This window comes from Delphinapterus leucas, chromosome 14 (genome assembly GCF_059928025.1).
Source record: "Delphinapterus leucas isolate spDelLeu-1000000601 "Yukka" chromosome 14, BTC_Dleu_Yukka2, whole genome shotgun sequence".
In the NCBI taxonomy this organism is placed as follows: domain Eukaryota; kingdom Metazoa; phylum Chordata; class Mammalia; order Artiodactyla; family Monodontidae; genus Delphinapterus; species Delphinapterus leucas.
This window is the reverse complement of record NC_143142.1, coordinates 27,188,765-27,214,168: the sequence shown is the minus strand read 5'-3', so window position 1 is coordinate 27,214,168 and position 25,404 is coordinate 27,188,765. Positions and strand designations below refer to the sequence as shown.

Genomic DNA, 25,404 nt, shown 5'->3' with positions numbered 1-25,404 from the left:
TCACCACGGCCTCAGTTTTATTATCAGCATCTCACATTCAAGTACAGAGTCTTATTATGAAGTTTAACTCCCTAGGAGAAGGGAAATGGCAGGGGCAACTGTGTCCCCTCCCTGAGATGGGCCTGCCCGGAACCCATGACCCCCCTGCACAGGTGGAGGCCTGAGAGCCTGCCGAGGCGGCCCATTGCACATGGATGCTCCCTCACAGGATAGCTCCACGCACAGGACCCCTCAGCACCCACAGAACCACCGGACCCACCCAGCAGCCTGTGCCTCTGCTATGGAGGAGGTTTTCCTCATTCAAATGTGGCCTGTGTCCTCTCCAAGAGCAGGGCTGGTGGTCAGGAACTGGCTAGGCCCAGGAGAGGAGGGGCCGCTTTGAAACAGACATCCACTCTTGTTGTCGGGATCACAGCAAGACTCACTGGCCAGAAGCACGTGTGGGTGTTGAGAGGCACAGCTCTGCGTGTCTGGCTCGCATGGGGGGTGCATGCCTGGAGCGTGTGCGTGTCTGAGCATGTGTGCACACATCTACTGCCTGTAACGTGTGCGCGCATGCATGATGGGTGTCACGTGTGCCTTGTGTGAGCTTCTGTGCATGGGCCGGGGGAGGCACAGCACACCTGGGCCTGCCGCACACCTGGCCATGGGCCTCTGTCATGAGGCTGGACCCCGAGCTTGACATGGGGATGCAAACAGTTCACACACATCAGAGGGCTCTGGCCCTGGGGGACGCTGGCCGAGTCACAGGCAGTACCTGTGACAGGGCCTCCCGGAAGCCCCGGCCACACCCAGGTGGGGGTTAGCTCTGCAGCCTGAACTCGTGGGTGCTGGTCTCCCAGCAAGAGGGGTCCGTGCCCAGCATGCTTCGCTCTGTGAAGGTCACGTGCCCATCTGCATCCACAAGGATGACCGTGTTGGTTCTGAAAGAGAGCATGGGGCCTGTGTTCAGCCCGCTGCCCCTGGACCCCTGCACGCCAGTCAGAGCCCCAAATGGATCAGACCAGAGGTGCGAGGGGCCTTGCTGGGCACTGGCCTGGCTCGAGATGGGTCACAAAGAGCAGCAGCCTCTGTCTCGGCGAGCAAAGGGTCCCCTGTGAGGCATCAGGGCCTTGAGCCGCAGGTCCTGCAGGCCCCTGCCCACAAGTCCTATCACCTCCCCTCCGAAACACCCCCAGGCCGCCCTGCCCACCCTCTGCAGCACGAGCCCTGATCGCCCACCACTCTCAGCAGGGTAGGCCCTGGGCTGATCAGGCACTTCCCTGCTCAGAACCCCCAGGGCTCCCAGCACCACCACCGGGGACTGCCCAGACACCTGCAGTGGCTTCTAGACAGGGTGGACGTGGGGAGGAGCTGGGGAAGGTGGGCTCCTCCAGGGACAGGAGGGCGCACCAGCAGCCCATCCGTCATACCTGGTGCCGTAGTCCGGGCAGCGCACACACACAGCTGCGTACTTGCTAAGTATGGGCTGCACGTACTCCCTGCCCTGGTCCTCAATGGCTGGGTCTGGCAGCTGCCTGAAGGACAGAGGAGGGGTCACCACTGGCCGCCCCAAACCTATCCCCGCCGACGCTCAGCCACAGCCCTGCAGCGCCTGAGGAGCCCACCAGCCTCAGAGAGAGGCTGGGGGAACCACAGGGGTCGTTCCGGGCACTTTCCAGGTCAAGGCCTCGAACCTCCATCTAGCCTTTCACTCAGGGCTCCATTGTGGGGGCCAGTCCCTGTGCTGGGGCCACCAGGAGCTTCCCAAGGCCCAGGGACACGAGCTCATGGGCTCTGTCCGGTCAGAGCCGTGCAGGCCCTGTGGAAGGACAGTAGCCGCCTCTCAGAGCTGGGGGGGGGGGGGGTGGGGGCGGGCGGGTGTGTGTGTGTGTGTGTGTGTGTGTGTGTGTGTGTGTGTGTGTGTGGCACAGCACTCACGCCTCTTCGTTGTTGAGCACGTCCAGAAGCTGGGCGGCCAGGGCGTCCTTGGGGAGCGCCTGGCCCCGCTCCACGGCCTCCAGGAAGAGCCGCTTTCCGAAGCACAGCTTCCTCCAGGGCGTCTCCAGCAGCGCGTTGCTTAGCCCGTAGGTCCCTGCAGGAGGGGTTGGCTCGGCCAGGCCAGCGTGGGAGGTGGGGGGGACTGTGGCTGGAACTCCACCCACCCGCCCCTTCTCTACATGCGTCCAGGAACTCGCCAGGCCTTGGGGGTGGGTGATCGGAATCAACAGCAGAGGAAGGTCCGTCCATAAGTGGGGGAGCCCGACGTGGGGGTCCACCTGAGAAGGTCAAGGCTGGGAGCACCACAGCCTGAGGCCAGGAGGCGGCCCACCAGGGTCAGCCGGGGTCAGGGAGCCCACTGACCTTGGCAGGCCCGAGGCGTAGGCCACGTCCCTGGCTGGGGGCGCTGTAGGGGCTTAGAGCAAGTTTCTCAGGACAAGTTCTCAAGAAGAGGCCCAGTCTCAAGGTGGAAAGGCCCCCAGAGCCTCTTCTCGAAAGAGGCAGCAGGGGCAGCCAACCCAGAGCCATGCGGCCTGAAAAGATGCACCAAAGACAGAGAGCCACCACCCTCTGCTGCTACCGGACTCTGGGCCAACTCTGACACGACTACTGCCACTTGGCACTGTGGGGCCCATAGTCACACCGCCAGCCACGGCATCACCGCACTGTATCCATCAGGCACCTGGCAGCCACATGCAAAGAACAGAGCAGGACCCCCACTGCGCACCACACACAAGAGTCCATTGAAAACGTCTCAAAGACCTGAACATGAGAGCTAAAACCAAATAGGGGAAAAGCTACACAACCTTAGATTAGGAAATGACTTCCTAGATGTGACACCAAAAGCATGAGCAACAACAAAAAACCCCCATAAAACTGGACTTCATCAAAATTTAAAATGATGTACTTCAAAAGAGACCAACGAGAAAGGGGAAAAACCCACAGGATGGGAGAAAATATTTGCAAATCATGTAACTGATGAGAGACTTGTATTTAGAATATATAAAACAATTCTTACAATTCAATAACAAAAACACAACCCAATTTAAAAACAAGCATAGGACTTGAACAGACATTTCTCCAAACAAGATACACAAATGACCAACAAGCACATGAAAAGCTGCTCAACGTCATTAACCATCAGGGAAATGCAAATCAAGGCCACAGTGAGACTGCATCATACCCCAGAACAGCTGCGATCAAAAAGTCAGACAGTAACAAGTCTTGGCGAGGGTGGGGAGAGACTGGAACCTCATAAGTTGCTGCTGGGAATATAAAATGGCACAGCTGCTTCGGAAAACAGTCTGGCAATTCCTCAAAAGGTTAAATAGTTACCTTATGATCCAGCAACTCCACTCCTAGGTCCACACACAAGAGAAATGAAAACGTTTCCCCACAAAAACATATAACAAACGTTCACAGCAGCATTTTCCACAATAGCCAAAAGGTGGATACAACCAAGTGTCCTTCAGTGGATGATGGATAAACAAAAGGCAGAAAATCCACACGATGGAATATTATTCAGCCATAAAAAGGAATGGAGCCCTCACTCACGCTACAGCATGGATGAACCTTGAAAACATTACACAAAGGGAAAGAAACCAGACACAAGAGGCCACATATTGTCTGCATCTGTTTATGTAAAACGTGCAGGATGGGCAAATCCACAGAGACAGAAAGGAGACTAGTGGTTGCTAGGGGCCGGGGACAAGGCCAGTGGGTGTGGTTTCTTGGTGAGGTGATGAAAATGTTCTGGAGTTAGCTTCTGGTGATGGTTGCACCACTTTGTAGATAGAGTAAAAACAACTGAAGGCACACTCTAATGAGTGAACTGTATGACATGCGGTTATGTCTCAATGGAGCTGTTGTTTATTTTTTTAAGGGACATGGATCAGGCGCGGCTGGCTCAGGGATGAAATAGGACGGAGTTCAAAAGAATTCCTTCTAAGCAGCAATTTAGCAGAAAAGAAGCATCTCTAGTCACAGTTGAGGGCATCATGGTGTGGTTTCCAGATGCTTTCACAAAGGCCACAGAATTGCGGGGGAAGGTCTCTGCGTCCTTTTGTGCCTTTTAGCTTCCAATTCTCTCCAGACAGCCAGGGACTCGGTACAGGGGGAAGGCAACCTAACCTGTGTGCAGCCTCATGTGGACCGGGTGAGGCCATGGCCACTACTGGGCACAAGGTACACGAACGGCCGAAAAACAGCACCAGGAGGGAAATCAGCAGGGACCCGGTTCCTGAAAGTACTGGGGTCCCCACAGGAGCAGCCCCACCCTGTGCCACCCGCCAGAGCAGCCTCACCTGGTGCCAGGGCAACAGGCTCACGCTCCCCCCGGTTTCCATAGTAGCAAATGACATCTCCCTTCTCTGTGCTGCAGACCAGAGGGGAGACAGGGTCAGACAGGAGCCACAGGGCGTCCCCAACCCTCGCCGCCTGGCAAACCCCACAGCCCGGGCCCCAGCATTCGGGTGGCACCATCCGTGCAGGCACCGCTGTTGCTGAGCTATCTGCCCCCCACCCTGCCCAGCATCTCTGTGTGTGCCAACATGGGCCTGGCCACACCCCAACTGCCACTTCCCCACGTGGCCCCAGCCTCCTGCAGAGCCCCAGCAACCTGACTCCTGAATCTCACAGCCAGCGCAGGCGCCCTAGACTCGAGGGCCTGCACCTCCCTGGGCGACCTGCTCCTCCCGCCTCTAGGACAGGCCCCTCTGCCCCTGCTCCTGCCCTGCTCCCAGCTGGTCTGCCCCACCCCGGGTGGAGAAAGCTCCCGGCCACCATATCCTCTGGCGACAGGGCCCATGGGTGGCATGGACAGTGTCATTGCCCCAGGAGCCGTCTGCTGAGCCCCTTGCAGAACCCGACGTGAGCCTTGCCACCCACTCTGCCCAGCACTTGGCAGTGCCCGACAACCATGGGGCCCGGGGTCTCTGTACCCAGCTGTGCCTGCACCGCCTTCTCCACCGGGGCACCTCTGCCACCAGACCACAGGGCAAGTGAGGTATGGCTCAAAAACGGGCTCCTCAGCCACAGAAGTGGGGAGGAGACGAGACGGAGGGGCCGATCTGGCCCGTGTGCACCCCCGGCCCTACTCCAGCTCCCACAGCAGGAGCTGGCGGCCCTCACACTGCCCCAGCTTGGATCCCTGAGTCCCCAGGACAGTGGATCTGGGAGGGGCTCGGCCCTCAGGACGCTCCCTGAGCCCACCAGGTGTAATATCCCCAGAGAGGCTGCCACAGATGCCCCGGCTCCCGCTGCCTGCCAAGCCTGCAACCCAGCCCTGTGCGGCGCCTGGGGGCTGCGTCCCCAGCCGGTAGACCCACCTTAGGTCGGCCGCTATGAGGTTGAAGCCGTTGTACAGGTGGCCCTCTGCGGAGACCTTCTTCAGGTAGGACAAGCTATCCACGTCTGAGGTCAGAAACTGAGCCACGAGTTCACCTGCGTCAGGGGACACACGCCCATGGCCGGGGCGGTAGGACTGAGCCCCTCTCCTGGGGAGACTGACGGTCCCCCACGGGACGGCCACACCTCAGCGACCCGGCAGCCAAGGAGGTCGGCACCAAGAACTCTGATTTTGAAACTTTTTCCTGTTGTGCCCCGATGTGGAAGTCCAGCACGAGGGGAAACGTCTTCAGTGGGGACAGTATATGTCCACCAGATGGGCAGTGACAACACGGCAGTCGGGAGCCATGCCATGGCCACAAGTGGGAGCCATATGGCCAGGCCGAGGGTGGCTCCCGGCATTGCCAGCCAGGGGGCTTCAGGGCCCCTCCTTTCGTCACTCCTCCCGTCCCTCCAGGTGCCCAGGAAGCCCTGCCCCCCGCCCCGTACCTCGGCCCCGGGCGTCCCGGTCCAGCCGTGGCTGCAGGTAGTTGGTAAGTGCCGCCAGCTTGCCCCGCGTGTTGATGCCCAGCCACGTGCCGCCTTCCTTGCCTTCCTCCATGTCCAGCCCTGCAGCAACAACAGTGTCACCACCAGCCCAGCAGCCCTTGTGGTGAAACGGGGGCTGGAACACAGCAGTCTGAGGCAGCCCCTGGGGACCATGGGTATGTGGGAGAGACCCTCGCCCGGGACAACACCTGACGCCCCTGGGAACCCCCGGCCCCTGCACAACACATCCTGGTGCCTGGGTGGGCATCAGGCTGGGGGCACAGCACCAGCTCCATCGCAGAAATTGCGCCAGGCCCCAGCCCCGCATCCCGATTAGGTATAGGGACACTGGCTGTCCTCCCTAGGCAGGACCCAGCCCTCGGCGGGCCCTTCACTAGGAGCCCCGCAGGCTGCAACCCTTCATAACCGTGGGCCCTGCCACAGGGCCAGCAAGGCCACTACAGCCCCAGGAGAGTGTCTTCCCAGGCCAGAGGGGCATTTCACTTGACAACTGGAGTGAAAATAGCTAAATCATTAACATATTATTATTATAACAGTAATAAGTTATAATAGTAGAAGAACTAAAAGCTGCAAAGATCTGAAAGAAGCAAAACTGTCCTTATTTGTACAAGATAGGATCATATGTGAAGAAGATCCAAAAGGATCTACAAAAAAAACCTACTGGAGTAAGTGAATACTTGGCACGAACTGGAAAATGAAAATTCAATTAATCATTTACAACAGCACTGAAAGATTTTCAAAACACTTAGGAAAACGTTACAGGAAAGACGTGTGTGCTGAGGGATGGACGTCAGGCAGACCTAGTTAAAGGAGGAGTCTTGTTCCTTGCCCGGGAAGCTCACATGGTTAAGAGGACAGTTCTCCCAGAGTATGGAGAAAAGGGAGCCTCCTACACTGTTGGTGGGAATGTAAATTGGTGAAGCCACCGTGAAGAACAGTATGGAGGTTCCTGAAAAAACTAAAAATAGAGCTACCATATGATCCTGCAATCACACTCCTAGGCGTATACCCAGAGAAAACTAATTCGAAAAGATACATGCACCCCAATGTTCATAGCAGCACTATTCACAATGGCCACGACATAGAAACAACCTAAATGTCCACTGACAGATGAATGGATAAAGAAGATGTAGTACATATATACAATGGAATATTACTCAGCTATAAAAAAACAAAATAATGTCATTTGCAGCAACATGGATGGAAATTATCGTACTAAGTAAAATAAGTCAGAAAGAGAAAGACAAATATAATATGATATCACTTGTATGTGTCATCTGAAATATGACACAAATGAACATATCTATGAAACAGACTCATAGACATAGAGAACAGACTTGTGGATGCCAAGGGGGGGGGAGGGGAGGGATGGAGTGGGAGTTTGGGATTAGCAGATACAAACTATTACATATAGGATGGATAAACAACAAGGTCCTACCGTACAGCACAGGGAACTATATTCAGTATCCTATAATGAACCATAATGGAAAAGAATATACACATATGTATGTATAACTGAATCACTGTGCTGAACAGCAGAAATTAAGACAACCTTGTAAATCAATTGTACTTCAATAAAAAAATAATAAAACAAAAAAAGGATGACAGTTCTCCCCAAATGACCAAGAGGGTGACCATGATCCCAGTGAAGACCCTGTGGGCTGGTGTTTATAGAAATTCATAAGCTGGCCCTGAAGTTCAGGACGTCCACAGAAGTCCCAACAAGCAGCAAAGCCACAGGGCTCACCTCAGCTGGTTCCCAGACTTGCTCAGAGGCTGCAGCACCCGAGCCATGTCAGTGGGACACAAGAGTCCACAACGGCCCCACACGGATGTGATCAACTGACTTTCAGTCAGTTTGCCGTAGTCATGCACAGGCCAGAGGAGGCCCACTGGTCGGTGCTGTGGGGACAGCCGGAGAGGTGGGCGTGGCTCAGTCCCTGCTTTGCACCGCACGCAAAGTTTAATTTGAGACACATCACAGACCTAAGCATAAACCCAAATCAGGAGGCTTCCAGAAGCACACAGAGGAAAATATCTTTACGACCTCATGACAGGCAAAGACTTTGTGGGTAAGACACAAAAAGAACAAGTCACAAAACAGAAGATAAACAGCACTTCATTAAAATAAAATATTCTGCTCACCAAAGGACATCATGAAGAAAATGAGACAGTGACACAATTATCCAGCAAAGGATCCACATCCAGAGCACAGAGGCCTCTGACAAACCAACAACTAGAAAGTGAATGAAGCCTCCAGATCTGGCCAAACAACACAGTCCAGACAAGGAAGATACCACGGTGGAATTTCTGGAGATAAAAACTACAGTGTGTGAGATGAAAAATATGCAGAATGGGATTAAAAGCAGATTAGACACTAAGGAAGAAAAGGTTAGTGAACATGAGTAAAGGATATGGCGATAGAAACCACCTAAAAAGGAGCAGGGACAACAGAGGGCTTTTAAGTGAACCAAGCATAACCGAAGGGCACTGACCACTTCAGATAAACTGACACACGTGTGACTGGGGGGCTGAGGAGAGACAGCAGGAGACGGAGGACTTGAAGAAACAGAACCCAGAGGTTCCTGAACGCCTAACAAGTCCCCAGCAATGCTGACGCTGCTGCTACAATTCTGTGCACGCTGGGCGACGCCAGACAGAGGGAGGGGGTGGACCTTGGGGTCTCCCAGGCCTGAGCCGGGCGTGGTGGCCACGGGCCCACCCAGCACTGCGGTGCAGCAGGGCCACCCTCCCGCTTGGCAGGACGCGTAGCAACGTGCCAGGGGCCGCCTCCAAACCACTGCAAAGGGTGAAGGACTTGAGTGGCTGGGGCTCCCCAGCGGGATGGGCACTGACCAGGGCAGGAAGCGCGGAGCCCAGGGGCCAGGACGGCCAAGGGGCCCAGGCAGGCTCACCCTTCGTCTGAGCCTCCATGTCTTCATCGACAAAGTGCCCCAGCAGTGCCTCCTGCCTCCCTCCCGAAGGATCAGCTCCTCACCCTTCACCTCACCCATCCTGAGCAGCCCCCACTTCAGCCTCCCATGCGTGCCCTGCAGCAGTGACACACACGGCCTGCCCTCTCCCCACGATCCCTTTGTTCCGTCCTAGCCCAGGATGGTCCTGGCCATGCCCACAGGCTCCCCTCGGACCCCCTCCCGTGGCCCAGCAGGCCTGCCACTGGACCTCTGGGGGAGCCATGGCCAGCCTGGCTGAAGTCCCCACACACATGACCGCTGTGCCCAGAGCTCAGGCAGCGGGGGCCTCCCCGCCAGCCCCACCCCGCACTCCCGAGCAAGCAGGTATCCAAGGTCTCCTGAGCAGCTTCTGGTGAGGCCGAGACCCAGCCTCATCCTCCTGCACTCCCACCCTCCTGCACTCCCACCCTGAGGGCCCCACTCACAGCTCTCCCCACCTCCTTTCAGACCCCCACTTTGGTCTCCCCACTCCCATCCTCCTCCCATGCAGCACCACTGCCCGACCCCAGTCCACACTGGAGGCCTTCGTGGATGCTCCAGACGAGCTTCCAGGCTCCGCAGGCAGAGGGTCCTTGGCCCGGCCGACACCTGTCTGCACGTCCTCCGAGTGGCCCCTGCCTGCAGGAATAGGAGCTGCTCCCTCCAAGGGGCCCGCGGAAGCCACCGGCAGGGCAGGCAGGGTGCGGTCACCTCCACTCCACCCCATGGGCTCCTCATTGGCTCCCCCAGCCCTGCCAGCCGGGCCTCTGCCCCCCAAACTCAGGCCACTCTCCCTGGGGCAAGGGGTGCATGTGTCTAACAGGATCACATGCACATACACATGCATGTACACACACATGCGTGCACGCATAACCATGATGCTCCGAGGTGACCGGTCTGAAATCATGCCTCACACGAGACCAACCGCAGCGGATGGTGGATCCAAATACAACCCCCACCTTCCAGCTGCTTCCCCCGGGGATCCGGGCACGTGAAGCTGAGTGGACAGTGCTGGGTGGACAGCGGGGACACTCACCACTGAGGACCTCGTTGTTGTTCCCCCAGAAGTCTGCAGCCCTGGAAGGCCGGTGGTAGAACTCATCCCTGTTGGCGGCCAGGATGAGCCTGAGGAGAGAGCACGGCTGAGGGTCTCGCGTGAATGTGGAAGAGTCACGTGTTTCCTCTCGTTACCAAGACAAAGCACCTTGGTAGGCAGCAACCTGGGCAAGTCCCAGAGAGGATGGGAACCCACTGGGAGGAGGAGATGGGCAGCTGCCGGCTCAGCCCTGCCCGCTCCGCCATGCTGGCTGGGCGGGTGTGTCTTCCTGCCCTTTGGTCCCTCCCCTGAGGACACCCTGTAAGCCTCCCACCAGCGCTCAGGGACTCCGAGGGCTGCTCCATCCCGCGCTTTGGGGTGTCTTTGGGAGGGAGCGAGTGAGGACTTTTCTGTGTTTCACTAGTGTTTTGTATTATGAATCAAATAAGTATTTCTCTGGCCATTAGCAAAGACATCGATGTTTTCAGGGCCCTGGTTTTGAGGTAAGAAAACAAAGTTTTCGGTCAGCTTTGCCATTTAAAATAACTATGAACACAGACGGCGACTGAGTGGGCAGGGTCACCCCACAGGGTCCCGAAGACCCCGGGGTCTAAGAGTGGCCACCGAAGGACCCTCCAAGCACCGCAGGTGGGCACAGCACCTGGGGCCACAGTGGGTCTGAAACCAAGTTCGCTGAGTCAGGGGTTAAATCCTCAGAAGTCTTCAGAAGTACTGTTTGCATCGACTCATTGATTTCATGAATATCGGCTTGTGGTAAAATGTGAATTAACAAAGACACTCACAAAATTGAAGGCAAAACCAGTGCTGGCACCCCAGGGCCCTGGAAGTCTCTCACCTGTGTGCACGTCACCCCCCACTTGTGCCTCCCACGCCACCTTGGCCACAGGCGCTGGCACTGCCAGGGACCACCCTGGAAGCCTCACCACCCTCAGGATGCCTGTCTAGCCTGTGACCTGGCTCTCCCTCCACACAGCTGGCTCTAGGGCTGCGCCAGGTTCAGGTGCAGGGGGCGGGGGGGTTCACTGTCCCTGACACAAGCTGCAGCCGCTCACAGAAGGATCCTCTGCAGCTCCAGCTGCCAGGCCCTGACCTGGACCCCATCCCCTGCCCCTTGCCACGTCTGCCCTGTCCCCCTGGGACCCAGTCCGGGACCCATCCTGGCAGAAGCTGGCTAAGCAGCAGTCAGGAGAAGGACAGCGCAATGCCCCCCCTCCCCGCATGGGGAGACTTGGCTGCGGGGCCTGGGCCCCCCAGAGGGTGCAGTGGCTCCTGTGCCAGGATCAAGCGTCCTCCTTCAGGTGCCCAGCGCCCCTCACCTGCCCGCTCGCCTGACCCCTGCAGTCGCAGGGGACGGGAGGCTGAGCCCGAACCAGGCCAGTGCCGTGGCTTCTGGTTCCCATTCTTGTGAAGACTCCAGAAAGGAAAACTTAGGGAAAAGAACAAAGCGAAAGAGCAGTGCCTCTGTCCTTTTACTCCAACTGCCCATTCGTAGACAAGAAGCGAGATGTTTGCTAATCGCTAGGAGCCTGAAGCGCTGGGTTGCTTTCATCAGAGTCACTGTTTAGCCGAACTGCTGGTGGGCATGATGGTACCACGTGGAGGCTCCAAGCGAGAGGAAGCCCCTCACTCCTCACTTCCGAGTCCCACTCAGCACAGTCATGGAAAGGGTCTGTCACCATTTGAGGGGTGGGTCTGGGCACAGTCAGGGGAGGGATCTGCACACCGCCGGGGGAAGTTTGGCAGCAGTGACGGGTGCACAGGCCAGGGTCCAGTGAAGTGTCCAGTAGTGACGACCTCCATGGAAGCCACCCCAAAGGGCAAGAGCTGGCCCAGCAGTCCCTCCAGGTGGAACCAGTAAAAGCATCAACCTGTGGGTCTAAATGACATTTTGACAAAGAGGGTGGTGACGTGACAGCCATGACAGCACCATACTGACGGGAGTATGCTGGTCTTCTATGCAGCCAAACATCTACACAAATGCGGCAGCTTAAAGCAACGCCCACCCATCATCTTGGCCAGGTGCTCAGCCCCGGGGTGACACAGGTGCTGGTCGGCAGGGTCTCCGCTGTTGCAGGGGTCAGTTCCTTGAAGCCATGTGACTGGGGGCCCTGGTCTCGCCTGCCGTGCGCCGAGGTCACTCGCCTCCTGGAGGCCGCCCTCAAGCTCTGGCCACGGGCCCCTCCAAGGGCAGCAGCTTACTCCCTGAGGAGGGGCTGGTCCCTCTGCGGGCCACCCCGATGAGATCAGGCCCACCCAGGACATCCCCATCCCATGAACTCGGGGTCCCCTGATTTGGAACTTTCATCGCATCGGCAAAATATGGAGGTTCCAAGTGCTGGGCAACCTCAGGCATGATGGGGGGTGCGGTGCAGAGGCCGGGACCCCCTAGGGGCGACCCCAGGAGGGCGCAGCACCTGTGGGTGGGCAGGTATGCAGCCTGGAAGGCAGTTCAAACACAAGGGCGCCTGGGGGATCATGCTGGGCAGTGTCTGGGAGGACATGGCAGTGGGATATGATGGGGGAGGGCTGCCATGTCTGGAGGGATGGGCGCCCCAATATGGAGGGCAGTGGGCTGGTGACATGGGGGTGGGGTGCAGACGAGGGGTCCATGACAGTCACGGCCCAGCCCAACATCAGGCCTGGAGCTGCTCTGCAGAGGCAGTTCACATGTACTCCCGGCCGCACTGGGCTGTCTCCCCTCCCTTCCCACACCCACGAAGGCACTTGGCTGGATAGCCCACAGGACACACGCTCTAAATCGGCTGCAGCCCAAGGAGGGGAGAGAGGCTTCAAGAACCCCACAGGCACAGTGGGGCTGGCCTCATCTTTCAGGAACTAATTCTAGGGAGGCCAGAAAACAGGTTCCCGTGAGACTGGAAAGGACAAAGCCAGGAGCAGCACCGCCCACAGCATCAGAGTGAGGATGTCCCACTCTGTCCTTCAGGGCAGAGGTGATCTGTGTAGATCAATGCTTACACACGGCAGGGATGGCCACAGACCCAGATGGAAGAGTCCTCTGCAATCAGCTGACCCTGGAGCATTACTGACACGGGTGACCTTAGCTCACAAACACAGGTGAAAACAGGTGTGATGTCGAAGGTGCCGGAGCAGGGGACTGTGTGGGTCCCAGGCCCCGGACAGGCTTTGTGGGCAGCGGTGTCCAAATGGACGGCGGCCCTGGGTCTGGGCCTTTCCGGCTGTAGGGAGAGGACCTAGTCTCAATGATGCATGACGACGAAGCGCCACAAAGACCCACTCCACCACCCAACATGAGGACACGGACCAACGCTGCAGGGAGCCTCTGGCACAGCCATCAGAAGACACACGAGGAAATCAACTTGGCGGATCCGTGTGATCCAGGATTTTCTGATTCTGGGTATATACCCAAAAGGACTGAAAGGAGGGCTGGGACAGGTACTTGTACACTAATGTCCACAGCAGCCGAGAAGCAGGAACAGTACAGGTGTCCGCTGACAGGATGGACGCAGACGCAAAATGTAGTCCATCCACGCAAAGGAACATTATCCAGCCTTAAAAAGGAAGGAAATCCTGACACATGTTACAATGTGGATGAACCTTGAGGACATTATGTTGAGTGAAAAAAAGCCAGACACAAAAAGAAAACATATGATGCTACTTCCATGAGGGACTTAGAAGAGCCAAGGTCATAGAGACAAAAAGAAGGAGGGTGGGTGCCAGGGGCTGGGGAGGGGGATGGGGAGTCAGTGTTTGTTGAGGACAGAGTGTCAGTTTGGGAAGATGAGAAAGTTCTGGTGACGGTTACATGACAGTGTGAATGCTTAATGCCGCTGAGCCCTGCGATTAAAAATGGTAAATTTGGGCTTCCCTGGTGGCACAGTGGTTGAGAGTCTGCCTGCCGATGCAGGGGACACGGGTTCGTGCCCCAGTCTGGGAAGATCCCATGTGCCGCGGAGCAGCTGGGCCCGTGAGCCGTGGCCGCTGAGCCTGCACGTCCGGAGCCTGTGCTCCGCAACGGGAGAAGCCACAGCAGTGAGAGGCCCGCGTACGGCAAAAAAAAAAAAAAAAAAAAAAAGGTAAATTTATGTCATGTATACTTAACCACAAACACACACACACACAAAGTACAAATCTTCTCCTGACATCACTGGGTGGGGGGCCGGCAGTGAACTCAGTGATGGGCACTGGGGTGGGGGCAGAAGCTGCTGCATTGCCAGCCAGGGCAGTGACAGCTTAGGTGGGAGGGAGCCCAGGTGAGGACATCCAGGCCTCCTGGCTCTGAGCCTGCCCCCCCGACTCCAGGAGCTGGGGGCCCCTCCTTGGTCTCCGATGGGCCCAGGGTCAGCTCACCAGGCTCTCCTCACGGCCCTGCTGCAGTGTCCCTCCCACAGCAGCCCCACCCCCACTCCTCCCATCCTAGTCCCACATCACATGTGAGAGCTGCCCACCCCGGAGCCAGAAGCCCCTCTCAACCTCCAACGCCATCAGGCTAGGACAACATTTGAGATCAATGCTGAGACCGAGTCCCAGCCCTGGAGCTGTCAGAGGCAGGTCGTGGCAGGACGCAGGCTCCCCTCCTCGTCCCTTCCGTTCCTTCTCACTCCCAGGAGAACAGGGGTGACCTCAGGGCTTGGCTGAATCCGTGAGTAAGAACCAAGGCAGCCATGGACTCGGTGGCCATCAGGCCGCGTGTCCTCACTTGTCAGGAGGAAGGAGTGCCACTCTCAGCGCAGGAGGCGACAGCGCCAGTGATCCATCCACCTGTTGCCTCAGCCCCACTCCCGCCCTTCCCGGGGGCTCTGCAGTGGCTGCGGGTCCAGTTCTGTCAGCAGAGGGCGCTGGAGGGACGCTGCAGGGGGAGAGGCTTCTCTCCCAGGCTCTGGGTGCGGCTTCCCCAGCAACAAGCGCCCGACAGCAGCCAGCACGAGCAGAGCGGGCAGACTTCCAGCAAGTGCCCAGAGAGCTCCCGGCCGCCCAGTATGCCATGGCTGTGCCCCCAGCAAGGTCTGGGTCTCAGCCCAAGGATGAAGGACAGGCTTTGCCTCGGGCACCCTGATCCCACAACAGTTTATATTTCCACGAGTTAGACATTCCCTGCTCGAATCACTGCTCCGGGGTTCTGTCCCCTGGCTGGATCCCGACTCACACGGCATGCTCTGTCGGGGGCTGTTCAGGGCCAACTCCCGGCCCCCAGCATGGCCCTGCTGCCCACTCCCCTGCAGGAAGGGGACACTGGGCACCCCTTGCTCCCCATTTCCCAGCCTGGAATGAGTTACTTCAGCCACACATCAGGTAGCACGGAATCCCAGAAGCCAGTTGAAATGTTCCAGATCTTGAGATGATGTAAACTTCTTAAGCAGTCGCACTAGTGCCTCATCTGTGATTGAGGGTCACATCCCAGCCTCATTCTCCATGTGGATAAATGTCGGTGGATTCCCACCAGGTTGCCGGGGAATGGAGGGGCGCCGTCCAGAGCCAGGGGTCATGGGGAGGAGAGGAAACCAGACCATGTGTGGCCCCTCCCTGGCCTCAGCCTCCTGACTCCTCCAGCTGGTCCCCCAGCTTCCCTGACCCACCCCCCGCACTCTGCCCTCACCACCCAGACTGCTCACTGGTCACAGGCTCGAGCCCCACAAGCCAGGTCTCGCTCCCTGTCACTGTTCTGTTGCCACCTGATCCCCAGTCAGAGGTGCAGGGCTGTGCTGTACCCACGTCATTCCCCCATCCTGCCCACATGGCCACCTTCAGCGGCTCAGTCTTAGCATCTCTGCACATCGACTCAGGGTCCCTGCCCACACTGAGTGGCCACTGTGGGAGAGGGCAGGGCAGGGCCCGGGCAGTGTGTCCCAGGGCCTGGCCTCTGCCCCCGACCCCGCACATGGAGCCCAAACAGGCACTGAGGATGGCGTGTTCCCAAGGCCGAGCAGGATAGCAGATGCAGCACGAGGGGGTTACCTGTACGCATTTTTGGAAACGGGGCGAGGATCGAACTTAAAGAAGATGATGCACATGGGTCCCCAAGGGGTGGCTTGGCTCACACGGGGTAACGAGGTCTGCGGGAGAAGGAAAAATGAGTTGAGTAAATGGCAGACGACAGAACTGCCTCCCAAACCTGCAAAGCTCCCTTACCCAAATGGAACGGGCTCACGACACCCAGACCCTCGCTGGACGAGGAGACCGTGTGTCGGCTGCCCTGACACTCGCCCACCCCTGTAAATACGCTCCTGGGCACTGGTCAGACATTCCCCTGACGCCTGTGACCTCGTTGGCCCTGGATTGTTGGCAATTGCTTCTGGTTCTGGGGTCTGAAACGGAACACTTCCCACCTTGCGATTCACAGGAGGATGTTCCCACCACACTGACCCCGGCTTCAAAGCCATGCCAGCATCGCGTGGTGGGTGGGCGGGTGTGGTGGCTCTGGCCACCATGCAAAGAGAAGCCGAGGAGGGGCCGGAGCCCAAGGCCAGCACCACAGACACAACCGTGGCTTAGAGCCATGCAGTAGCTGCCCAGCGCACAAGGCCTTTGGGCATCCCACCCTCCTCTCACTCGTGCTCACTGGTCTGGCTGGCGCGGGTGGCAGGGTCAGGGTTCACCCCACTATTTTCCCTGTCAGCCCCCACGGGCCCTGCAGGGACCCCCAGGATTCAGCCCTGTGTTCCTCCAGGCACAGATGTGGTGACAGCCTCAGAGGACCAATTTTTGTGGCTGTGCAGCTGAGGCGCTGCCGCGGTGACAAGCGCCATCTGCAGCAGCCCGGGGCGCTAGGGGACACGCACCATGTGAGATGGGCTGCCAGCCGCTGCCCCCCACCAGGGACGCTGGGCCACATGCAGTGCTGATGCCGAAGGGCCCTGTGCAGAAGGGCTCCCCAAGGTGACGGGAACAGGCTGGGTTCCCGCCAGGGCGGCCTGGTAGTGTCCACTGGTGGCCATCATCCCAGGAGTGCCTGATGAGCCCAATACTGGTAGGCAGACTGTTGGGACCAACCTCCCTGGTAAAAGCAACTCCAAACGCTTGAAAGAAGGTGAAAAATCTTAAAAGCAACCAAGAGCTGACAAGGTGGTGCAGGATTTAGCCAACATCTCAGAGAACACAGGAACCCAGAGAGGAAAGAGAGCCTCAGGGCACTGGCCCATGGGGCAAACCGGGCTCTGGTGGCCTCAGGGGTGAGGGAGACAGAAGACACGGCCCAGGGCCGCCCCAGGACAGGGACCTAGGGTGGGGGGGTTGTATCCACAGCCACACCAGGACCGCAGGGGAGGTGCACAGAAGTGGGGGTGGTCCATGAGAAGCTCCATGTGCAGAGCTAGGCCACACCGGGGGTCCAGGGACTTGGTCTGATGGGTGCTTGCACTGGCAGTGCCCCTGGGCACCAGGCAAACCAAAGTTTTCCTCTTCATCACACACTTCCGAGAAGTCTCACAAATAATTTCAAGAACAAAAAGCAGTACAATAGAAAGAACCACATAAAACAAAGCACCACAGCAAGAACCAGCAGTAGTCCCCACACGTCCCAAAAACCAGCCACTGAGTGCAGGAGAAAGGAGCTCAGGAATATCTGCAGGGAAAGGACATGATAAAGAGAAAACGAGGGGTCCACCCAGCACCAGAAAGACCCTTTAGAAACAGAAGCCCCAGGAAGTACGACTTAAAACTTGGCAGACAATGTTGGAGCAGATTAGGCACAGAGAATGAGAACCACCCAGAACGCGGTGCAGGGTGATGGGAAGCACCCTGGGCGTCACAGGGCCGGGTCATCCCACCTGTCTCGTGTAGCTGGTGGGGCTCCCAGCACCTGCCACGTGACCAGAGTCCAGCACAGAAGACACAGGTCCCCCACCCTGAGGGGGCTGGTCTCTCCCAGACACAAGGATGCTCCAGGCAAGGTGTCATCTGTGGCAACCAGGCTGGCCAAGGTCAACGGGAGAAGCCCTGCTGAGATCCCACCGACCCCGGCCCCTCCAGGACAGAGGGCTGCCTCACCAGGAACACACTACTCTGGGCCGTCAAAGGAGGCCAGCATGCCTGCCATCCCCCCCACGCCCAGCCCAGGCTGCATGACCGGCACTGGGTGAGGTCGCCGGCCACCGCTGCTCACAGGCCAGATGCAGAGCCCCCCAACTCGGCTGCAGCACCCTGCCACCCTAGCTGGCCCAGGTGGGTGGCAGACAAGCCCTCCAGAAGGTGGTGGCAAGAAGGGCTCCGTGGTCAGAGGAAGGCTGCCGAGAGGTCTCCGGGCAGCTTGCTGCCAGAGGTGTGGGCGCGTAACCCAGGGCTGCGGCCTCAGTGAAGAGTGAAGACGCGGTCATTGGGAGGGAAGGACCAGAGGAAAGCCAGCCCCTGGGGAGGAGACCATCAGGAACTGCCTTTCTCTCCAATCCCTCACCCCCCACTCGAGCCAGGCCCGCTGCCAACTGGCCCCTCCCCTTCCCGCTTCACTCCCACCACCCCCAGCACCCTCCTTCGCAGGTCCTGTGGGTGCAGGGACCTTCTCCCATCCTGCCCCCACGCAGGCCGAACTCCAACACCCTCTTCGGGGCCTGGCGAGTCCTCCCTGACACCCCTGTGACTTTCGGGGCTCCCAGAGCAAGCCCTGGACACACCACTGCCGTCCCACCACTGCACTGCAGCGGGGCACTAACTGGGGTATCCTGCCTGGGGCGCTCTGCTGCTGGGAAACGCTCCCCTCCTGGGAAACGCTCCCCTCCGCTCCCAAGGCCATGGAGTGGGAAGGTGAGGTGGGGGGAGCAGTTCAACAGGTCCCACTGCTCCAGGTAAACTCAGCGCTCCTCCTCACCAGGTGACACCTAAGCCTGTCAGGAGGAAGTCACCCTGAAGAGCACCTGGGCTGGCAGGTGCCGAGGAAGGGGGGTCGACCGGGGCAGAAGCGCGCCGGCTTTCTAACGCCATCCCCGCCCCGCCCGTCTCCACCTGGAGCCCGGGGTGTCCACACGCCGTCAGAGCTCTTTGGCTGCTGGGGCCGCCATGAGGGCCGGGTGGCCAGAGGCAGAGGCAGAGGCAGAGGTGGGCAGGAAGGTCCTGGGGCCTGACGAGGAGTTTCACCCACAGGCCTCAGCGACCACAGGGAGGACGCCGCCTGGAGATGGGCAAAGCCTGCGGCTTCAAGCGATACAGGAAGCAGTGCCGGCCCAACGGGTGTGGAGGCCGCTAAGGTGACGCGCACACCCTGCCAGGTGTGCGGATGGCAGTCGGATGCCACACGCCTGCCCTCTTCAGGTGAGGGGGCTCCCTCCCTCCCCCTCCTTCCCTCCCCCTCGCTTGGCCCCATGGCAAGCAGGATGGCAGTGGGGGACCCAGGTCAGGCGAGCAGGGCCACCACCCGATGGGGCAGGTGACACACTGACCTGGAGGAGGCCAGGCCCCAGTGCCACGGGGCAGGGGAGGGACAGATGGGGACCCACTTCCCAGGTCGGGCACATCCTGGGCAGGCTCCTCTCTCACCAAGAGTTCAGGTGGTGCCATAGGCCACACAGGGGCTCTGGGGGATGGGGGTGCCTGCTGGCTGCACTCGGGGTGATAGTGTGGGCACATGTGGGGTCTCCTGACCCCTGTACATGCTCTCAGGATGCCCCGGGCACTGGACCTGCCCATCTGCACCCCCTGGCACACAAACGAGCTGCTCCAGCCATGCATGGAAATGCTCAGAAGCCAGCGTGCCCCTGAGCATCCCTGCTGACCCTCCCCAGGTGCGAGCAGCCCCCAGGAAAGCTCACAGTGGGGCAACCGGCTCCGTCCTGGCCACAGTCCTGGAATCACTGTGCCCACGTGTATCTCGCTGGGGGGCTGCCTTACAACTGCCTTGCATACAGGGGTGCAGCCAGGCCCCAGACAGGCCCCCACGGAAGGAAGACCCCAGACGGTGGCCTGGGCTGAGGGGAAGCCTCATGGGCAGCAGTCTGAGGGGGCCTCCCGGGACCGCAGCATGCAGGCTGTGAGATGGCCGAACATCCTGACAAATGCCCGGGGTGCCCGCGTGGCGTGGCAGTGGGTCCCTGGGCCTGGTGGCAGAGAGAAGCCATCTTTGTCACCACCAGGGTTGGGGGGCATGTCATTTTGTGCTCACCGCAAGGCCCCGAAGGAAGGCCCCTGCCCATGGCTCCACGTACTCCACAGATGTATGCTCCATCACATGCACAGGACCCCGCCACCCTGTCTTCTTGCCACCTGGCTGTGCAGTTCGCCCATGCCTGGGGTAGCGGCGTCCCCCACCTGCCTGCTGCTGCCCAGGGCATGTGTGCCTTCTATCCACTCCTGCCATCCAGCTTCCACTCATGCAGAGCAACACAGCAGGGCCCGGCACACACGTTCTACAAACAGGCTGAGGACCTTCCCGACAGATGCCTTCCTGTCTCCCAGGCAGACACCCAGGAGGCGGAATCACTGGGCAGGGGGTGACGCTCTTAGATTAGCATGCCTGGCCGACTCCCTCCAATGTCTGGCGCAGGGGCGTCCAGCACGAGGGGACCCGCCACTGCTCCCCCCACCCTCACCGCAGTGGCAGGAGATGCTCAGGTGGTCTGCTGGCATCCCCCAGCAGCCACTGGCACACCGTGCCAGGATGCAGGGCCTCTGTCCCACAGTGCGGTGGCATTGGGGTGGGGTGGCCCATCCCTCTGCCTGTGCTGCCTCCATTGGAACCCATCGTCCTTCCACAGCAAGTCCCCCCACTTGTACTGCATGGCTCTCGCCCTCCTCATCCCAAAGCAAGAGCCCCTTTCTCTTGATTTCCGTGCATGGTTGCGTTTGGGCTTTGTTCTAGGATGTATCCAGGGTCTGCCTATGTGGGAGGTGTGAGCCACGGACCCCCATGCTTCCCAGCAGACAGGCATGCTGTCTGCCACCACCTGGGCCACGCCCTGGACACCCCACCACTCGGCCCCTCAGCCCCTGAGCTTCAGCACATGCTGTGGTATCTGGAAGGTGAGTCTCCCTCTTGGCTTTTCACATAAGCTTCTAAAACTCCGACTGATCAGGGCACATCAGGCACTGTGGGGCACCCGTGTCCATGAAGTGACACAGACGAGGAAGTCCACAGCCTGGAGCTGGAAGCCAGGCTGTCTGTCCATAGCAGTGTCCACCTGCCTGAGCAGCATGGGGCAGAGCGGGACCCCACCCATGAGAGCACACCACTCGGTGCTTGTACGAGGTAAGGAAGAAGCAAGACTCATGCGTGGGTACAGAAGCAGGGCAGGCCACCTGGCCAGGGGACAATGGAGACCTGCAGGGAGACGTCTGGGTGCTAGTGACGGTGTCCACACCCTGATCTGGATGGTGGCTGCATGCTGGGCTCACGCTGCACCATCCCTGGAGCTGGACGCTGCACACTTCCGGTAGGGAAAACAGGATCATCCACCAGGAAAGCTGCCCATGAGGAGAACAGGGACAGACCCTGCCCTCCTTCCCCGCTGGCTTTGAGTGGCTACTCTGGGTGGGGGGCACTGAGGGGCGAGGCAGGAAGAGCAATTCTCGGGAGACCGGGCAAGGCGGATCCAGCCCCAGCTCAGAGCTCCTCAGAACACGATGGAGCGGCCAGGCTGCCCTGAGTTCTGCACAAGGACCCACACACTCAGGTGACCGCCGGGTGGGGTGGGGGCCCGTGCCCTCGGGGAGCACTTCCCTCTGTCAGACAGAGGGAAGCACGCTGGCCAGAGGCAGTGAGGAACGCAGGGACGCATGCGAGCAAGCAGGAACAAGGGGGCCTGGGCCAGCGGGACAGTGAGGCCCCGGGTCCCAGCAATCAGTCTCCTCTGGCTGTTCCTTAGGGCTCTGGGCAGGGGGTGACGGAGCCCTAGAGTCGACGGCCCCACTCCTTATGCCCAGCACCGCACACATGTGGAGGAACGCGGTCAAGGCTAGCCAGCCTGTCCATCTGGCCTTGAGCAGAGGAGCTGGGCACCCCACCCACCCTGCACAGGGCAGAGCAGGACAGCAGGAGCTGCTCTTTACAAGTGATGTGTGACGTCCCCCCAGGCTGCCAGCAGAGGAGGTAAACACATGGGAACACATTGTCGCTGTTCCGGAGCCTTCGCTGAGAAAGCCCTGCCATCCTAATCATTCCAAGCAGCCCGCCGCCACCCCCCAAACACCGCGCCCTCCTCCCCACCCACGACCTAGAACTCCACAATCTACGCTCTGTCATCTGGCTGATAAGTAGCATTTCACCATGACACATTTTCTATGGCGACACTCTTTCCTGAGATCTTCAAGATGTCTTAGGAGCACTAATTCAGCCTCATACCAAGTATCATTGTCCCTTCAAGGTTCAAAACGGCAACACAGATGAGGGATACAGTGAGCCACGGCGAGCTCTGGATGCTCCGCACCCCGGCCCCTCCTGGCAGGAACAGCTTCCCCACAAGGCGGGGTCCAGCCCGGCCTTATGGCGGCCCCTATGGCTCACATGGTTAATAGGGGAGGAAGGGGGCATTCCCACTAGCCCCTTGAAAGAGGGTGGAAGCAAATACTTATAGTAGGCATGGTCCTGAAGACCCAGCAGAGCCGCCCTGAGTACCAGGAGGTGGGGGCTGGCCTCTTTACTTTTAAGCGTGTATCCATTATTTCTGCAACCTAAAAAAAAAATTGAGAGGGAAAAAAAAAAAAAGCCTTCATCGATACCCTGAAAAGGGAATTCAGTGGTCCAGGGGTGACCTCTTTCTCTCACAGCCCATCACCAAACCCCGAGGTCCAGACCAACAAACTGTCCTCAACACCGGCTGACATGGTGCCAAAGGATGGACCCAGTCCTCACACATCTGGGGTGTCAGTGACGAGTGTGGCCCTATTTGTAGCAGCCCGCCTACCTCCCTGCCCTGGGCTACTGACATCCTCAGAAGCAGCAGCATCCACGGACAGGCGAGTGGGACTGGGAGGCGCCTTCTAGAGCAGCAGCCAGCACAGGAATAAGTCCCCACAACGCCACATGTGACTACACCCAGGGTAAACATGATCAAAGTGACAGCCCAGAAATGAAAACACAAAGAAAGCGTGAGGCAGTAATACGGCTCAGGGGCTGGGCAGCAGGGCAGAGCTGACAGCTAGTGGCCTGGTCTGAGGGGCCTGCATTCTGCAGACACACCAGTAACACACAGCCACAGGACTGCAGGACACATGCTTTTGAAGTGAATGGTCAGGGGTCCAAGGGGGTGGGAGCACCAGGGCAACATGCTCCGCCCACTGGAAGCCCTGGGAACCTGGAGAGGGGGGAACAGAAGCTCTGCTGTGTCCACCTGCCAACACAGCCACCCTCCTGCAGCCCCACCCCACACGAAAGGTCACCCGACACAGGAAGGTTCTTGGGAGAGGGGCTCAGGAGGAGAGGCCAACCCTGGCTCTTACTGACCTTGGGAACACCATTGGCCCTCAGCCTGAGTTTTCTTTGCTGTGAACGGTATCTGGCCAACAAACACTTGCCGTGAAAGGGTGCCCAGAAGACTAAGGAACAAGCAGCAAAAAGCGATTCCCAAGAACTACCAGCTGCAGGCGCCCCATACAGCACCATTACTGCACAGCTGCCGCATGGAAACAGCAACAGCAAAACATCAGTAGGCAGGTCCGCAGTAGGATGGCAGCGGCAGGCCTGGCTGACCATGTGACATCCCCAGTGGAGGACAGACGGGGGCTTGAGCCTCAGGGACCGGTCCAAGGCCAGAAGGCCCACGTCAAATCTGTGGCCCAGAGGCAAGCATGGTAGCTGCTGGGCGGGAAGGCATCTTAAAGCCCAGAGGCTACAAGGCCTTGCTCAGCGTGCAGGCCTGACCAGTCCCCTCCCCTGATGCCCTGGGGGGAAGGTCTGAGTACTGAGCCACCCCAGGAAGACCGTGTCCAGACGCACAGGTGACCTGGCACTTGCTGCCTCCCCGGAGAGACATCAGCTGTCACCCGCAGCAGGGCGCAGGGAGGGAGCAGCGTGACTCAGGGCTCTGGGGCCGTCAGCCGCGTAGCCCACCCACCCTCGCCCCGCGGTGACCGCGCAGCTCCCGGCCGGCCAGTCTGCCCCACCGAGGGACACCGGCCCTGCCTGCGGGGCCCACGCCCCACCCAGGCGGGGACACTGGAAACGCCTTCCAGGAATGGGAGGAACGCTCCTTCGGCCGGGGTTGGCTTGGTCTCCCCGGACCGGCCGCTGGATTTGCATTCACCGCCTCGAGAAGGGGAAACTGAGGCAGGGCGGGCTGTACGGCCGCTTCAGACTCCGCGCCCCACTTCCCGAGACCCGCTTCCCGACTCCGAGCCCCGAGCACCGCGGGGAACGCAGCCGGCCACCCGCCGCTGCCCGTAGTCCACCGCGTACTCACCGCCTCCGCCGCCGCCGCCGACTTCCGGGTGCTGCGCCCGCGCGCCGTAGCCACCGCCCAGGCCCCGCCCCCCCACAGTCTGCGCGCTCCCAATGGGCAGCGTGGCTAGGGGCGGGGCGGCGCGCCGCGAGCCGGAGCACAATTGGCTGCGCGTACCATCGCTCCGGGCTGCACCTCCCGGCGCCCCGCCCCCGGGGCTGCGCCAAGCGCCCGGCTGCGCCTCGTGACCCCTGCAGCCTTCGCAGCTCGTGTGGTTCAGACACCGGCCCTGGGCCCTGCCCTCGAGGACACGTCACCTTCCCGCCCAGCGTCCCGCGCTGCACTGGGCCCTGCTGGAGGCTCTGCGGGGATGCACACTGGTGGGGCCCTGCTCGCCCCCTCCATGCCTCTGAACTGGCCATCTTCCTCATTGCACCCCTGACCCCTGACATCCCTGCCAAACTCAGGACAGACCCTGGACCGGCCACTGCAGCCTTTAACCCGCCTCGAGGCTGTTCTGCAGGGCCGGCCCCAGGATGAAGGGCTGCCGGCTTGATCTGCACCGGGTTACAAGTGAGCAAGAGGCTGGGAAGGGGCACTGACCCGGGCCCTTGCAAGAGGACAGAGTCGTTCACTGGGCTCCCTGCGCACATTTGCCTCTGGGCTGTGTCTGGGGTCTGAGTGCAGAGAAAGTGGGGAGTCAGAGGCCCAGGGCTTGCTCCAAAGTGGGCCCTCAGCAAATAGTTATATTAAGGTTAATAACAATGTGCTAAGTGCTCTAAACCCAGAGTTGCAGGACACAGCTCTCATTTATCCCATTTTACAGATGCAAACATCGAGGCTCAGAGCAGTTATGTATGTCACTTGCTTGAAGTCAAAAGAAGGTGGCAAGTAGCGGTGGCTGGATTAGCTCCACAGCCCTGCGTTGAGGTTGTAGGTGCCCTGATCCTTCCTTGGAGCACTGACGCCCTGTGAAAACTGGGGCTCAGAGAGGGCAAGGGCCTGGCTGGTAGTAAACAGACAAGAGTAAAACCCAAACCTGCATGACACCCCCAAAGGCCCATTCCACCCCACTCTCTTGCCATCTCATCTATGTTCCTCCCGGAACTCAACAAAAGCCCTTTACAGGTACGAAAGCCAAGGACTCCCGACGTCCAAGGACTCCTGGCCAGCAGGCAGCAGACCCAGTGAGACACTCAGTCCTCCCTCCTGCCATCTGGCAAGAGAGTCATGCTGGATGGGT

The 25,404-nt window shown here is 59.3% G+C and overlaps 1 protein-coding gene across 6 annotated transcripts; it reads right to left on the bottom strand.

Moving 5' to 3' along the window:
* Window positions 1–24,230, bottom strand: TANGO2 (transport and golgi organization 2 homolog). Of its 6 annotated transcripts, none has more exons than XM_022551220.3 (9): window positions 24,183–24,230; window positions 15,820–15,917; window positions 9,865–9,953; window positions 5,815–5,934; window positions 5,307–5,421; window positions 4,284–4,354; window positions 1,921–2,182; window positions 1,413–1,517; window positions 1–923 (listed from the first exon to the last, which is right to left on the bottom strand). In XM_022551220.3, exons 2-9 carry the CDS (start codon window positions 15,873–15,875, stop codon window positions 803–805), a joined length of 939 nt encoding a protein of 312 aa, XP_022406928.2. In that variant the 5' UTR covers window positions 15,876–15,917; window positions 24,183–24,230; the 3' UTR covers window positions 1–802. The 6 variants fall into 6 exon arrangements, 5 of the variants coding, with proteins under 5 accessions (XP_022406928.2, XP_022406929.2, XP_022406927.2 ...); XM_022551221.3 differs by having other exon boundaries at window positions 1,921–2,074; XM_022551219.3 differs by lacking the exons at window positions 15,820–15,917; window positions 24,183–24,230 and adding an exon at window positions 11,202–15,800.
* Between the last annotated feature and the right edge of the window lie 1,174 nt (window positions 24,231–25,404).